We start from the raw sequence: 14488 nt of genomic DNA on the forward strand, positions 1-14488 counted from the left end.
TATGTTAATATGTAATTCCCATTCAGATGATGATTTATTATGATGCACTGTCAGAAAAACTCAAAGTTTTATGTCATCTGGGGATTACAAGGCGTAAATCCAACTGACTTACAGAACAAAAGGTATTGCAGTGCCACAATTCCCAAACAGCCTAAATTACAGTATGTCAAGATACAGGAAAAAGTACAAAAGTCTAGGAAGTGCAATACTAAGGGGTGATTGTTGTAAAGGCCAGAAGCAGCTCCTCAGTGTCTGCAAGCCAACATGATAAACACCAGTATGAAACCGGCCTTGGCACTGGTGCGACTGGAGCTGCCCTCAGGCTCATCACTCAGGGCTGTGCTCTGGTGAGCTGCAGTGAGCGTGACATAGGAACCAGCTTGGGGCTCAGTGCCCTTTGCTCAGGCAGCTGGCAGAGATCTGGGTGAGTGTGGGTATCTGCAGGAAGGCTTGGCCACACTCCTGTGCCAAACCATTCATCATCCAGCAGATGGTTATCCTATTATTCAACAATTTGCATTCTGACACACTGCAGTGATCTATGGACCCTGCCACTGTGTCACTACACCAGATAGAAACATCAGAGAAGCTGTGTTGTGAAGCAGCCCTTGCTTGGACTGAAAACTACTCTTGTACATTCATTTCTTTGGCATATGAACCACATTTTTATGCAGCATGGGCTGATTTAGACATGAAACTTGCATGATTCCCAGCAGCCTGGGAATAATTGACTTAGGAGGAAAAAAAGGAATAAAAGTGAATACTTTTATTCCTTTTTTTTCTCCCAAGTCAATTATTTATTGCTGATGAAAGATTTGATACTAAAATCTTTACAAGACAGTGTCATGTCTCTGTGGAGCAAACATTAGACTTCCACTCATCCAGAAGTCAGCCCCCACTCTCAGGGCAATGCTTTTACAGATTCTTCTCCTTAGTACCCAGTGCTTTCTCCTTTGTTAAAACTTACCAAGAGTAGAATTGATTCTTTCCTTTTGGCAAAAGGTTTGGTCACAAAAGATACCCATAAACATGGTGGAGACATAGGAGTGTAGTCATAGAACCAACAACAAAGATTACTTGTGATGCTTCAGATACCCTTCTAGTTACATTCTTTCACATCAAAATCCTCATCCCTTCTGATGACTTCCTTTAAAATTAACTTTTAAAATATTTTTTTAACTTTATTTTCCCTCAGAATGCTGTTGACATGTGCATCATTGACTTTTTTTCCAGTGACACTGTTAACAGTGTGCTTATGTTTCACCTGCAAACAAAGTGAGATGATGGGAAGAGAGTAAAGGCCTAACTGAGACAGCTGCAATGCTTGTGAGCTCCAAAGCATGACTCCCAAAGACAAACAAGCAGGAGATTCCAAGGAGGAATTCCAGGTTCTCTGTGAAAGTGCACATGCTGTGCACACGATGCATTCTCTGTTCAGGTTATTGAGCTTTCAGCAGTCTGTGGCTCAAAGACTTCTTTCAATCAGAGGCAGGACTTTGTGTGTAATACCCTTCACAAATATTTCTCCTGTAGGTTTACCTAGTAGCTTTTGCAAAGGTTTGAATTTTTAGAGTCTGTGACATCCTGTAGCAACGTGTCTTTTTAAAATAATAGTTTTGTTAACGTTTTTAATCTGCTGCTTGCCACTTATGTTTGATGTACTTTGGGTCTATTTTCTCCATCTATTATCTGATCCATTATTTCAGGGGTTTATAGACCATTCTTATTTTCTTTTATTCTGTACCTTTGATCACCTATTCTGTCTGTTAGTTGCAATGTGTCCTTTTGGAATGAGGGATCAAGAGTGAGATCAGTAAGCAATATGCAGGAATATCCTAGGTTTCAGCAGTGCTGTGCTTCCTCCTTTTCTTGATTATTTTTACAATTTCATTCCATTCTTCCCTTTACTCTGCTTTTGAGCAGGGAGTTGATATTGTTAGAGACAACTCTGTGCTGTAACTACAAGATCTGTCTTGTGACAGCTCAGTACAGTTGTGTTATTTGTTATGTAAACTCAGGAGCATTTTAATCTGTGTGCATCACTATAACACTGAATTTTGTGACATTTTGTCAGTTTTCAATTCAATATCATAAGATTCTTCAGCAAATTTTTCTGGTCAATCCTCATCATTTTTATTGCCATGAATACCTTTGGATTTCTAGATTTCTAGTACAATTTTGGATGTTCCCAGTTCAGCCTGTATTATAGATTCTGCATACACTGCCAGCAGGACATGAGCATTGATCTCTGGGGGGTGCCACTCTGAAAACTGACCTTTTCTTCCTGACTGTTTCCCATCTTTTGGCCAGCTACTTATCCATTAATTGACTGAAACTTAAATAACCAGCCAACTACTTCAGGATAAAATGAGAAGTGACCTCACAAAAATGTGAGCAGAAAATGTAATCCATCTATTACTCAGCTATTAATTCTCCTCTGCACTTCTTGATGCAGCTGGGATGAAAACTAAAGCAGTGATACTTGCAGAGTAGCTCAGCCTCATAATAATTCTGATCATCATCCATGTGTGGCACTGCAACTCTCAGAAGAAAAGCCTAATTTTCGTGGTGTTTCCAACTTGTTTCTGGAATAAATTTTGAAGAAGTCCTAGATAAAATCTCATGTACCCCAGAGCAAGCTGTCTGTTACTTCAGCATCTAGGTTCCTACATTTTCTCTAGAACAGCATTCCAAATAATAGAATATGAAAATGTTTGCTGGAGACAGTACTATAGCCTATATAATTTTACATTTAGATCCATTTCAGTTTGTTCTCACTTTCCAAGCTCCCAGATGCTTCTGAGTTTTTATTGGCCACTTCAAACGGTGTGGTATAGAAGGAATTATGGCAGAGTTCAGGGGCAGGGCAGAGGAATGAATTATCTGGGCACTATGGCAGTGCAGAGAGGACACTTGATCCCTGAAACTTGGGAAGTGTTTGCTGTGCATGTCAGCTGGATACGAGTGTGGAAATCGCTAGCTGTGAAATCGGTAATGATGGATAATAACATCCAGTGATCAAGCAGTGCATGGTAACAGTTTATTTTTGATCCAATAATAAATACTTCATGAAGCCCTGGGCAAGGCAGGGGCATAATTTCAGAGAGGAGCCTTCCTTGATGCTTTTAAGAAAAAATAGTGCCTGGTAAGTTCTTTTTGGTTTTCAACTTAAATTACTTGAGTTTAGAGAAATACTTGTGTTTGGTAACTCATTTCTGCTGGAAGAATGGACCACATAGCAAATTCCTTTGTTGCAGAGTTGTGCAACATAAGGCATCCTTCAAATAAGCATCTCAGAACAAAAAAAAATCCTTTTCACCTTATCCCTTGACTTTGGTAGGACTCCTTGTGTAAGCAAAGTGGATGGGCTGCATGTGCAGACTGAAGGACTCTGGAGGAGTAAACTCTCAAGAAATTGGTTACGGCTGTAATGTGAGCTGTGCTGACACAGCTGGCAGATAGCTTGAAATTGATGCTCTTCAAAAGAGATACATCTTTGCCAGAAATATTAGTTTCAAGGGAAAAATGACATTTTTTCCTGTCCTTACTGTCAAATAGCGCTGTAGTTTCTAAACTGGGTTTGGTAGAGATACACGCTCCCGATATTTAATTTCAGAAGAGGACAGGGTTTCTCTGTGATCCAAGCACACAATACTGTAAAATGCATTCTTAATCCTAAAGAAATGTGAAGTCCCACTCTAAAACAGTGTGAGACTCCTCATTACCTTTCAAAAGAGCAGTCTCAAAGAGGTTTTACACAATACTTGTGTTTATTTGTCTTTGTACACTTGACTGGCTCTCACCAGGGCTCTGAGGACACCACCAGTCCTCACTAGCCTGCCTGGCCTGGAATTAATTTTCAAACCTAACAAATATTTTAAAATTAATATTTCTGGCAAAAAAAAATCTATCTATTTTCAATGAGCACCTTGTAGATAAAGGCATCCTGCCTGACAAGAAAAGATGTATAATCCAGTGAGTTACACAGACAAGAGGCAATGGTATCAACCACTTGTATTTGGAGTTGTCACTGTATAATGTTCCTTAAACTGCCCTGTCAAGAAAATAAGAAGGCAGGATAGATGTAAATGGTCAAAAATAATCTATGCCATTTCACTAATGTGAAATTTGAGGGTCAGAACTATGCATTTTTCTCAGCCTTCTTACTATTTCTCAGCCCAAGGTAGGATCAGTGCCTCAGAGCAGGCAAGGGGCTCCTGCAGGGCTTTGTTTCAGAGGAAATGAATGCTGCTGCCACTCCTAATGAGAATCTCCACTGTATTAGAGAGTGTTTTTGATTTCATAATTCTTTGAATTTTAGCAAAGTCAGAGCTGAAAGGTGACTGGGTAGGATGTATCAGCCTTGATGGAGGTTTGCATATGTGTGCAGCACTACTCAGTCCATCCATCTCGTGGCCTTCAGGAAGACAAAATGACAGGATGGTGTGGAGTATTTTGGAGAAGCACCCTGATTCACCTCTGCTGGTTAATGTGAAGTATTTCTGATGATCTGTGGACAGGCATTCTATCTTGTCTGCTGTAATTCTGCCAGTCTCTTCAGTGCTGATTCCTTCCATCCATCAAGAGCTTTCCCTCTTTTGGAAGACACAAATAGATGTGCAGTGTAGGGGTTAACAGCCACTAAAATTAACATGCTCTCAAAACCATAAATAACTTGTTCTGAAAATTTGAATAGCAAACTTAGGGGGGAAATCAAGTTCCACATATTTAACTTCAGCGTTGTTAATCAGGACATTTGAAAGAAAATTAATATTTTCCCAGAGATTAAAAGCAAATTCAGTCTTTTTTGAAAATCAGGGGGGTTTATTCATTTCAGTTCTGAGTGAAATGGGACTGGTAGAACTAACTGGAATTGGCATAATGAGCTCAAATTCTGAAATGCTTTTGCAGAGCAGTTTTGTTATCTTGCCATGTAGTTCCTCTGGTATTTCAATAGACGCTTTTCAATAGGCACAACAGAAGACTGTTGATAGTACTGAATAGTTCTAAATTATGATTTGAGGATGTTAAATTCTGACTACTTGTAGCATTGCACATGAAAAAATTTGAGCATCAAATAAAAGCATCACTCTAGTGAAGTGGCAGAAGGTTTTTGTACAGAATGATGAATTATGTCCAATATTTAAAACTAGTATCTTTCATTACTCATGTCTCTCTTCACTCTGAAGCTCTTCTTTTCCCCCTGTTTCTGTCATTGAGGTAAAGACAGGTACTCTGCTCGTGTCTTGGAGAGTGACTGCACGATTCAGTGACACTGCACATGAAGGAGCAGTAGCTGACAGATGCACAGGAATTCCTGTGCCAGATCAGACTAATGGTGCACACAGTTCAGCACCTCTTTTCCCAAAATCAGACACTTGTAGATGCCTGTGCATCTGGATCTGGTGGGTTTGCCCCTCAGCATTTGGGACACTGCAGCCAGCGCTGTGAGAGTCCCTCTGAAGTGTCTGTCACTCCAGGGGAATGCAGAAGGGGCTTTTCCACAGGAACAGGCATTTCTCACACCTCTGGGGCACACTCAGCCTGATGCACTCACTGGGTTTGCTGCTGCCTGCTCACACACACCTTGCCTTCGGTTTTTCACCTCAGGCTCTCAGGGCTACCACTCCTCACTTTAATCAGCTCCCAGGGGATGCCAGAAGTTCTGAGATCACAAAGGTTTCCTTCTTTGTTTCTTCACATCACACATTTGGAGCTTGCTGATGCATCCCCACCTTTTTTTTTGGTAGAATCATAGGCTGTAGCTGCCGGCTACATTGTTCTGCTGGAGTTTGGAAATATGGTAGATTTTTAATTAAAGGAACTGTTAATGCCTCCTGCTTTTAAAGAGATGTCTAACATGTAGAATAGGAAAAAATGAAACTGGAGAAAGTAAAAACACAGCTGTGGCCACAAAGGATATCATAAGCACTTTTTGGTGGTGTGAGCTCAGAGATGGCACTTGGTGAAGAACTCTCTCTCTCATGCATGGCCTGAGGTAAAGAATGAGTTGTTCTGCACCACGGAGTTCCAGTCCTGCCTTTAAATGGGTGGCAAACTGTGCTGGTGCCAGTTGTGCAGGGAAAGCCAGTGTGTGTGTAGGTGTGGCTGAGGGGGTAAATTTCATTTCAAGGGCTCATCTCTGAACAGTTCTACAAGCTAAGCAGTGTGAACCTAATATTATAATTCCAAGGGGACTCTTATGCTGTGTGGTAAAATTGCTTATTAAATTACAATCACAAAAAAAAAAATCAGGAGGTAGGCACTGTTCAGCTGGCAGCATACAGGGAAAAAAAGGCTGAATTCTAATTATTTGAACAGTGGAGTTAGTGTTATTTCACTGTGTGAAAACAAAATTAGGTTATCGCTGATATCATTATTAATGTATGAGATGAAGCAAAAAAACAATTTGTTTCCTAACACCCATTCTGCCCCTCCTCCCCACCCCCTCCCCCAAAAACAAAAAAAAAAGGAGAAAATAACCTAAAAGCAAAAAGGGCTTTCTAACACAGGCAGCTCTGAGAGATCTCATTGCTATAGCAGCAAAATGTAGATGATTTATCAATTATCCTAATTTGAAGGTGAGGCGTTGTGCAAACAGTAAGTATTGCATTTATTATTTCCCCAGTTAGATTAAAGTATAAAAAGGCATATCCAATATCAGTAACACTGTTTATTACTCTAATCAGAAACAGGAAATATATTTTCAGCTAGTCTAAACCTTAGGTGTTCTTTTATTATGCATGAGCAGCTATTACTACTGTTCAGTGATACATGTTCCTTATGGTACTCATATTGCAATCTCCACCTTTTGAATGCCTTTCAAATAAATAAAACAACTTTTGCATAAAAGTATATTCTGCAACTGTAATTAAGTATTGAAATTCACATTTTCATGAATATAACTATTTCATACATGAGATGAATCCATTGCAAAAATTTTAGAGGTTTTTAGAGCCAGTGTTTTATTTTACATTACAACTCTGAACACATCATATGCCCTTGAATGTGAACTGCCTTGAATTTTGTTAAGATTCTGTTCTTCATTCTCATTTTCACACTCAATGAGCCGCTACTGTTTCAGTCCAAAAGGGATCAGTCAGTGAAGCTGTGTCATGAAAGTAGTTATAGAGTCTGATAAGATTCTTTAAAACTCATTTTTATTTAGCCAGGAGTCACAAATCTAGCTGCAAACACTGCTCGAGATGTGCCCTCTCTTTTCAGTATTATTTGAGAATACAATAGCAAATTTAAGAAAAGGATACAGTGTAAAGATAGTTTTCCTTTTATGTTATCCATACTACATTAATATATACATTAAAAGTAAATTCTATAAATATCCAACTGCCTTTGATTCACATGTATAACTTTGTCTTTTACCTACAACTAGACATTTAATTATTAACATAAGAATTTCATTAAAATTAAAAAATATTAATAAAACTCTCCAAAACAGGAATCTGTCTGAGGATAGAATTACATAAGTTTGATGATAAAATGTTTATAAGTAAAGAACTAAACCCAATCCAGTAGAAAGGACTAGGCCCATAACTCTGAGGTGTGATGAAATATTTTTGGAGTGTCTTTTACAGTTAGACCCTAAAACTCTCTGTGTCTCAGATGCATCCTTTTGGTTTGTGTAAGGTGCACATTTGTGGTATTGAATAGCTGATTTTTCCACTACCTCAGGGAGCCTGGCCTTGCATGTTCCATGAAAAGACCACTGAAACCAGACTGGGAGATCAAACACTAAGTGCTCTTACCCAATTTCTTTAGAAGGTATAAATAAATACTTCCTGGAGAAGAGACAAGAAATCAGCCTGGCCTTTTCTTGGAGAATTTCCTGTGAGAACTCTCTTTTGTCCCCCTGTTTCTTCATTCACATTCCCAAAAAGCATTTTTAATTGCTTCTGAAGTGGAACAGCTGTACCAGGAGGGGACCAAGAGCATCACACAGGGCAGTGCTGGTGAGGGCAGGGGGCAGCAGGTGAGGCACAAAGTCTTTTGCACCTCTGATGTGCCAGGTGAGTGATCTGACCACCAGGATAATGGATAAATAAAAGGCAGATAGTGGAGGTACTTGGGCAAAAATACAAAAAATACCTTATTAGTGCTTAAATCACTAAATTATTTACCACATGTGAGGAAGCAGAAGCTTTGAAAAAGCAGCTGCAAAAAGATGTAAAAATGTCCAAAGGACATCTTGGTCGCTTTCGTACAATAAAAATGTTAACCATGCATTTTCCATCAGCAAGGAGAGCGTGGCTGAGTGGCACAGCCCCACAGACACAGAGCCTGGATTTGGAACCATTTATTGGTAGAACAAACAGCTTCTCAACAGCCAAAGTCAGGCTTCAACAGGTCTCAGATAATTTTTCATACATTCAAAGCAAATTAGCAGAGATTTACATGCTTGTTTTTAACTGTGGCCCCTCTTCATTGCCAAATGGATGTTCTAGTTCATTTCCTCTTTTGTTTGAGTCAGAAATACAATTATAACACTGGGCAGAATCTATTAGTGCTTGTTGAAAGCAACTACTGCTGAGTGAGCTCAGCTCTACTGACTGCCTCCTTCTACCATCTAGTGGCACTTTCACTACACTGCTTTTCTCTCTCCAAAGGATTCAGTGAGAATGATAATAAATGTACACTCTTGAAAAAAATACACTTTTGAAGTGAGCAATGTACATGGAAAGGAAAAACTTTTTTTTTTTTTTTTTTTGAGATGGACAAGTAGGTTTCACACAGAAACTGTTTATGAGAAATAGAAAGGATTCAGTGATATAAAGTACTTATGTCAAAGAAAAATTCTGCATCCTGTGGTCTTGTAAATGGTAATTTAAGTTTGTTGATTGATTTCTTTTTTTTTTTTTTTTTGGTGGGAGAGCTTGGATTTTAAGTTGTAGGCTGCAGAATAGCACTGTTGAATATCCTAAGGAAATGCCTATTTAGAAGCACAATTGGTTTGTTTTCTACCTGGATATTTAAAGGGCACAACAAAAAGTAAAATATATCATCAAATGTAATGCTCTGAAGGTATATGAACATGTATAGTTTCTTTCCTGATTATACAATTTTATTAAGAGCTTTCAGTGCTCAGTTTTGCAGTAGATGCTTCTGTTTCATTTAGGGAAAAAGCTTAAATGTCAATGAACTAGGAATTTAAGGCTTGGGATGTTTTCAATCAAAATGCAAGTTCTGGTTATTTATATGACTGAACAAACATTAATCATCTCAAATGCTTTCTGCTCTTTGAACTGGGTTGTTTCCGCAAGGTGCCGGTATTGGTGAATTAGACTACATATGAAATCTTTTTTTTTTTTTCAAATTCCATAAAAAAGGCATATTTCTTCCTTTCCACTTACAGCAAACTGATGGAAGTCGGAACGTAGAACATCAGAATCCAGGGGTTGTATTTTTTTCCTTTTCTTTTAAAACGCGTGCTATTCTGTATCCTAATCCCCTGACGAGTTTCCATCCTGTCTGCAGGGCGGGAAGATCCCCATCAGGTGGACGGCTCCCGAAGCCATCGCGTACCGCAAGTTCTCCTCCGCCAGCGACGCCTGGAGCTACGGGATCGTCATGTGGGAGGTGATGTCCTACGGGGAGAGGCCCTACTGGGAGATGTCCAACCAGGATGTGAGTGCTGCCCAAAATTCATCTGCATCTCTTTCAAATGCGCTTTAAAAGTTATTGCCACTCCCTGCCCTGCTTCGCTGTCTCGTTCTCTTTCTAGGCTAGAATCTCAATTTTAAAAAAGAACAAATTTTCTTCTAGTATAATTGAAAGCTTGTTCTAGAAAAAAAATATGGGAAAGGGGAAATGGTAGGGTTTTTTTCTCTACCACAATTTAAGTTTTCACAAACTCTCTTGTTTGATGGATCCCTGTGACAGCTCAAACTGGTACACTCGGTCTTCACACCAGCCATCAAGCTCTGTGTCAAAATGTGGAATATCAGCCAAGCCACCTTCACCTCTCTCATATATCTGCCTGGAATATTCCTGCATTGGTTCTGAAGAATTGACAAGACATTCCCAGATGGCTGTTTTTACATTGTTGCTAAGTTATTCAGCTATTCAAGTCTGGTTGCTTGTTAAGGCTGATCGGTCATTTGGGGATAAGGATCTGAGAGAGGTTTTAATTTTAAAAAATAATTTCACTGTTTCAGGAAGAAAAGGAAAGAAGCAACCAAATCTGTCAGAAACAAAAAAATACTATCACAAACCTCTCCATTTAGAATATATTAGATAATCAGCTACAGCATGAAAATAGCATTGTTTAATTACTCCTACATCCAAAATAAAAGTGTCTGTTAATACAAAATGATGCTGCAGGCCCTGCTGATGCCATTTGCTGGGGGTTTTCCCTGCAGTTCAGCAATTCCAAACACAAAGGACTCCTTTTCTCCTACCCAGAGGATTTCAGTGCCAGAATGTGAGCAGTGAGCATCTGTGACCTTCTACATGCATTTAGTCACTTCAAGTGTCATTGGGAAATTTTGAGTTATTAGACATAATGTAAAGTTTATTTTACTGGATATTGGGACCGTTCCTTTAGTACAGTAAAACGCCCTGAATTCACTTGGGCTTATTTTGCAGAAATAATAGGACTTTCAAAGGTCAGTGATACTGTACAGATGGCAGGGAAAACAGCAGAGAGGGATGTGCACTAAACAGATTCATAAAAGACACAGGATGCAAACAACAGTCAATGAAGTCTTGCATGGGTACAGTCAGAGGTTCTGCTACATCAGAATGTCTGCTGACAGTACCATTAAGACACTTACTGGGTTTTGATCATAATAAAGCCCTTGTCTAGATAGCAATTAAAATATTTCTTGAATTGGGTGGATTTTGGTAGATCACCAAAAGTTTTCCAAGTATAAACTCTGCAGAACTGGGTCTGGTTTGGGATTTTTTTTTCATTCCATGTTACCAATTGCTTTTCAAATTATACAGCTTTGGAAAATGAACTCACTTTTTTTTAGACCATGGCTAAGTAAGTGATGATCACAGCTGATGAGAGAAGTGTTAAACTGGTACATGCCACCTAAATAAACCCAGTCTGGTGTTCAAAGACTACAGCTGCTCACAGGTATCCAGAATGACTCAACACCTCTGCAAATCCAGCATCCTCTATTTATATTCCCCAGCAAGGATTTGGAAGCTGAACTTAAGGAAACTGAGTTGCAAAATGCTTCTCATAAAATTAATACTGTACATATAATAAATTTAAGCCTCTGCATAATGCAGAGGCTTAAAAATGTTGCTAAGTTTGAGAATTGCTCTTGTTTAAGTAAATAACCATTTTATTATTGTGGTAAGTCACTTCCAAACTGTGTTGGTGCTGATTAATGCACTTCTTAGATGTGTGGCAGGCACCAGAGGTGTCCATTAATTAGGGCTGCTGCACGGTCTGTCGTGTCTTATTGCTTAATTAATAAACATTAGCCAAGATATTGAACTTTCCAAGGAAACTAGTGTACTGATGAACAGACTGTGCTAAGAGTCTGGCTTGCTAATGCTCATGTGAGGGAAGGAAGATTTATATTCCATGCATTTGGTTTGTAGAACAGCTGTGAGTGAAGTCTTCTGGGACACCTGTTAGAGGCCACTGTATAAATCAATGCATGTTGCAGAGCTGCAGTATTCAAAAAGAAGGCAAAAAATGAAAAGAATATTTAATGGGTTGTAATTGGTATGCAAAGAAACTACTGTAGCAAACAGAATAAAACTCCTTACACTCCTGAAAGTTTCTTGTTATACTGAAAAAACCCAACTTATCCTAATATAGCTCTTTCAACTGAGAGATATCCAAACACTTGGCAGGCGCCTGGGATTGGCTCTGCACCATGAGGCAGCAGCAGCTGCCTCTCCCTCCTGGTAGATTTTTCAGATGTCAGGAGGACACAGGGACAATGTCCCTCTGGACTCTCTTCTGTCTCAGTCTCATTAAAAAAGCTGTCAGTTAACTTTTGCAAGCAAGAATCCCTGTTACTATCAATAATGAAACTATCAGGAAGATTACAGCTTCATTTTCAGATGGCATTTTTGCCAGTTGCCAATTAATTTGAAATTGCGCATGTATAAATTTTGTGTAGAAGCAGAAGAATAGAATATTGCTCAGACAGTAGAAGAATAAAAAACTGCTCAGACAATCATAACCAATATGTAATATTAACTCTGTTAAATTCAAACTTCACAGCTATGTCTAACATCAAACAAGCTGTTGCTGTGGCCTTCCTGTAGATGCAGATTTCATGATTGATGTGGTGCATTGTCAGCCTTTCACTGACAAGGGGAAAAGGCATATGAGGGGAGTTAACATGCAAAATATTTACATGTTTTATAATATACAATTGTCTTTTACAAGGAAAAACTTAATACTTCTTCCCTTTTAGGTACATGCACATCTGATTTCTCTGAACAGAGAGAGATGGGTGCTATGCATGTGGCAGAGCAAGAGCTAAAATAAGTATATAAATAAATAAGGAATTAAAATGCTCTAATTTTTCCTTTGAGACTTGATTCCCATTGCAACATTAGACACTTATCACATCTTTACTCTTGCTTCTTAGAATCTAAAAATAATACTTGCCTCACAAGGGATACTAATGAGGCAATATTTCTAGTTTATTTTTTAAATGTGCTGGTATTAATGAGAAATTGTAATTATCCCAGTACCAGCTGGCATTCCTCTTCATACTGAAATGTTCCTTTTGAACAAGAGGGGAAACAAAATGCACTATGACTTCATTTTCAGAGATACGTTAAAATAAAGTGTGGCAGAGAAAATATATCTGGAAATTTATGGTTGATTCTGGGTTTTTCCTGAATAAATTACTTCAGCAAAACCTCATCAGCCCTCTATTGTTGTGTTGAGCAAATGCTGTATATCCCTGAAAAGTAGAGCAGCTTTCCTGTTGCCTTAAAAACAAAATACATTTCATAAATTCCACATTTGCAACAGGCACAGGTAAATGTAAAAAAAATTCAGAATCTGCATTTCTGGGCTGCTAAGGATGGCCAGTACCAACTAAGCTCTGCCCCTCTGTGTCAGGAGTGTTTTATGAACCTACTTCTGACAAACTGAATATTGAGAAATTGAGACACATTAATAATAAATAAATGTGAATAAAATTCCATGCACGTGGTTGAGTTTTGCCCGTCTTGAGTCCGTGGGGGCATTTTTATCACTGGGAGACAAGGTTCTGAAGGAAATATTTCCCTGGCAATGGGATGGTGGCATTTTTTCCTGTCACAGCAGCATGTGCATTACAGGACCGGGTCTCCTGTGTTTATAAAACAGACAAGCAGCTGTGAGCAGCTACAAAGGGCTCCTTCCATTTCCTGCCATGCCATCAAGGGGAGCTCAGGTCCTAACGTGGCTTCCTCACTCCTATTTTATTTACATAATGCTTGCAGCATAAGCATTAGGCACTGCTGAGCAGAGCCAGCATTAATTCAGAATTCAAATAGAGAACGGGGATATATTCCAGGATAATAAGATTGAATATATTGAAGGCAGAGCTGGTGCTGTAAAACATTGATTTGCTGTAAACAGTTTAATGTAACCCCTTCCAGCTGCATTAATGTGTCTGCAGCATGTGCATACATCTGTGTGAAAACGATTGATGTCTCCTTGCAGCCCAGTGGGTATCAGTGCAGCAGGTATGTTCCTCCTAAGTGCAGTGTGTGGTTATAAATACTGTGTGCAATCATTTCTACATTAGCAAACATTTAGCATGGGCTGGATTTTTGTGTGGGAGGGTTTTGCATGTGTGCTAAGGCTGGTCATTTTCCTAGCTTCATTTTTGATCAGCCACTGACTAGGTTTGCATTCCTTTTTATACAAAAAGAATCCTGACTGTGTAATTTGTAACATCATCCCCACTGCTACCACCACTCATTGCAGAACCTCCTGATCTTCCTTTGTGTTTTTTAAACCTTACATAGGATGAATCCATGTAAGCTGTTATGAATCCATGAAGCTTTCCATGGAACTTAGCTAGTTTTGCTAACTCCTCTGAAGCCAGGCTGCTACTCTTCTTTTCAATCAATGTTTTTTGCTACCCATGTTACTAAAAATGAGCTTTCCTTCTACTTGGATCAACATGTGATTTACATGATGTTCATACATGTGATTTACGTGTGGCAGCAGATCTGCTTCTTTCTGAATCTTTACCAAACACACTTCCTGTATCTGCTGAGCCTAAAGATCTCACTCACTTTAGGGTAATACCATCATTTTATTAACTTTTGTTCAGTCACAAACATCTCAGACACCCAGGTTTCTGAGGGAGACTGCACAAAATAACATTGCTGTAACTTGCTGTGGGGGACATTGCCAGAATTAATCTCTAAGGATCAGCAGAAACATGTGAATACCAAGTAAATTGTCAAGTGCCGCGATGTGTATTTGTGGTGCTTGATTGTCTTGGGGTGTTGCTACACACAAACACTGTGTCAAAATGCAAATATTAGAGCA

The 14488-nt window shown here is 39.0% G+C and overlaps 1 protein-coding gene across 3 annotated transcripts in view; it reads left to right on the plus strand.

Annotated features, from left to right (window-relative positions):
- EPHA6 (EPH receptor A6) overlaps nt 1–14488 on the plus strand; it is a 362947-nt gene that overhangs the window by 342103 nt on the left and 6356 nt on the right. For all 3 annotated transcript variants that reach the window (XM_058825149.1, XM_058825150.1, XM_058825151.1), the window contains one exon: nt 9490–9639. In XM_058825149.1, the coding sequence (XP_058681132.1) occupies nt 9490–9639 (150 nt within the window). The remainder of the gene's footprint in view (nt 1–9489; nt 9640–14488) is intronic.

This window comes from Ammospiza caudacuta, chromosome 2 (genome assembly GCF_027887145.1).
Source record: "Ammospiza caudacuta isolate bAmmCau1 chromosome 2, bAmmCau1.pri, whole genome shotgun sequence".
Lineage (NCBI taxonomy): Eukaryota > Metazoa > Chordata > Aves > Passeriformes > Passerellidae > Ammospiza > Ammospiza caudacuta.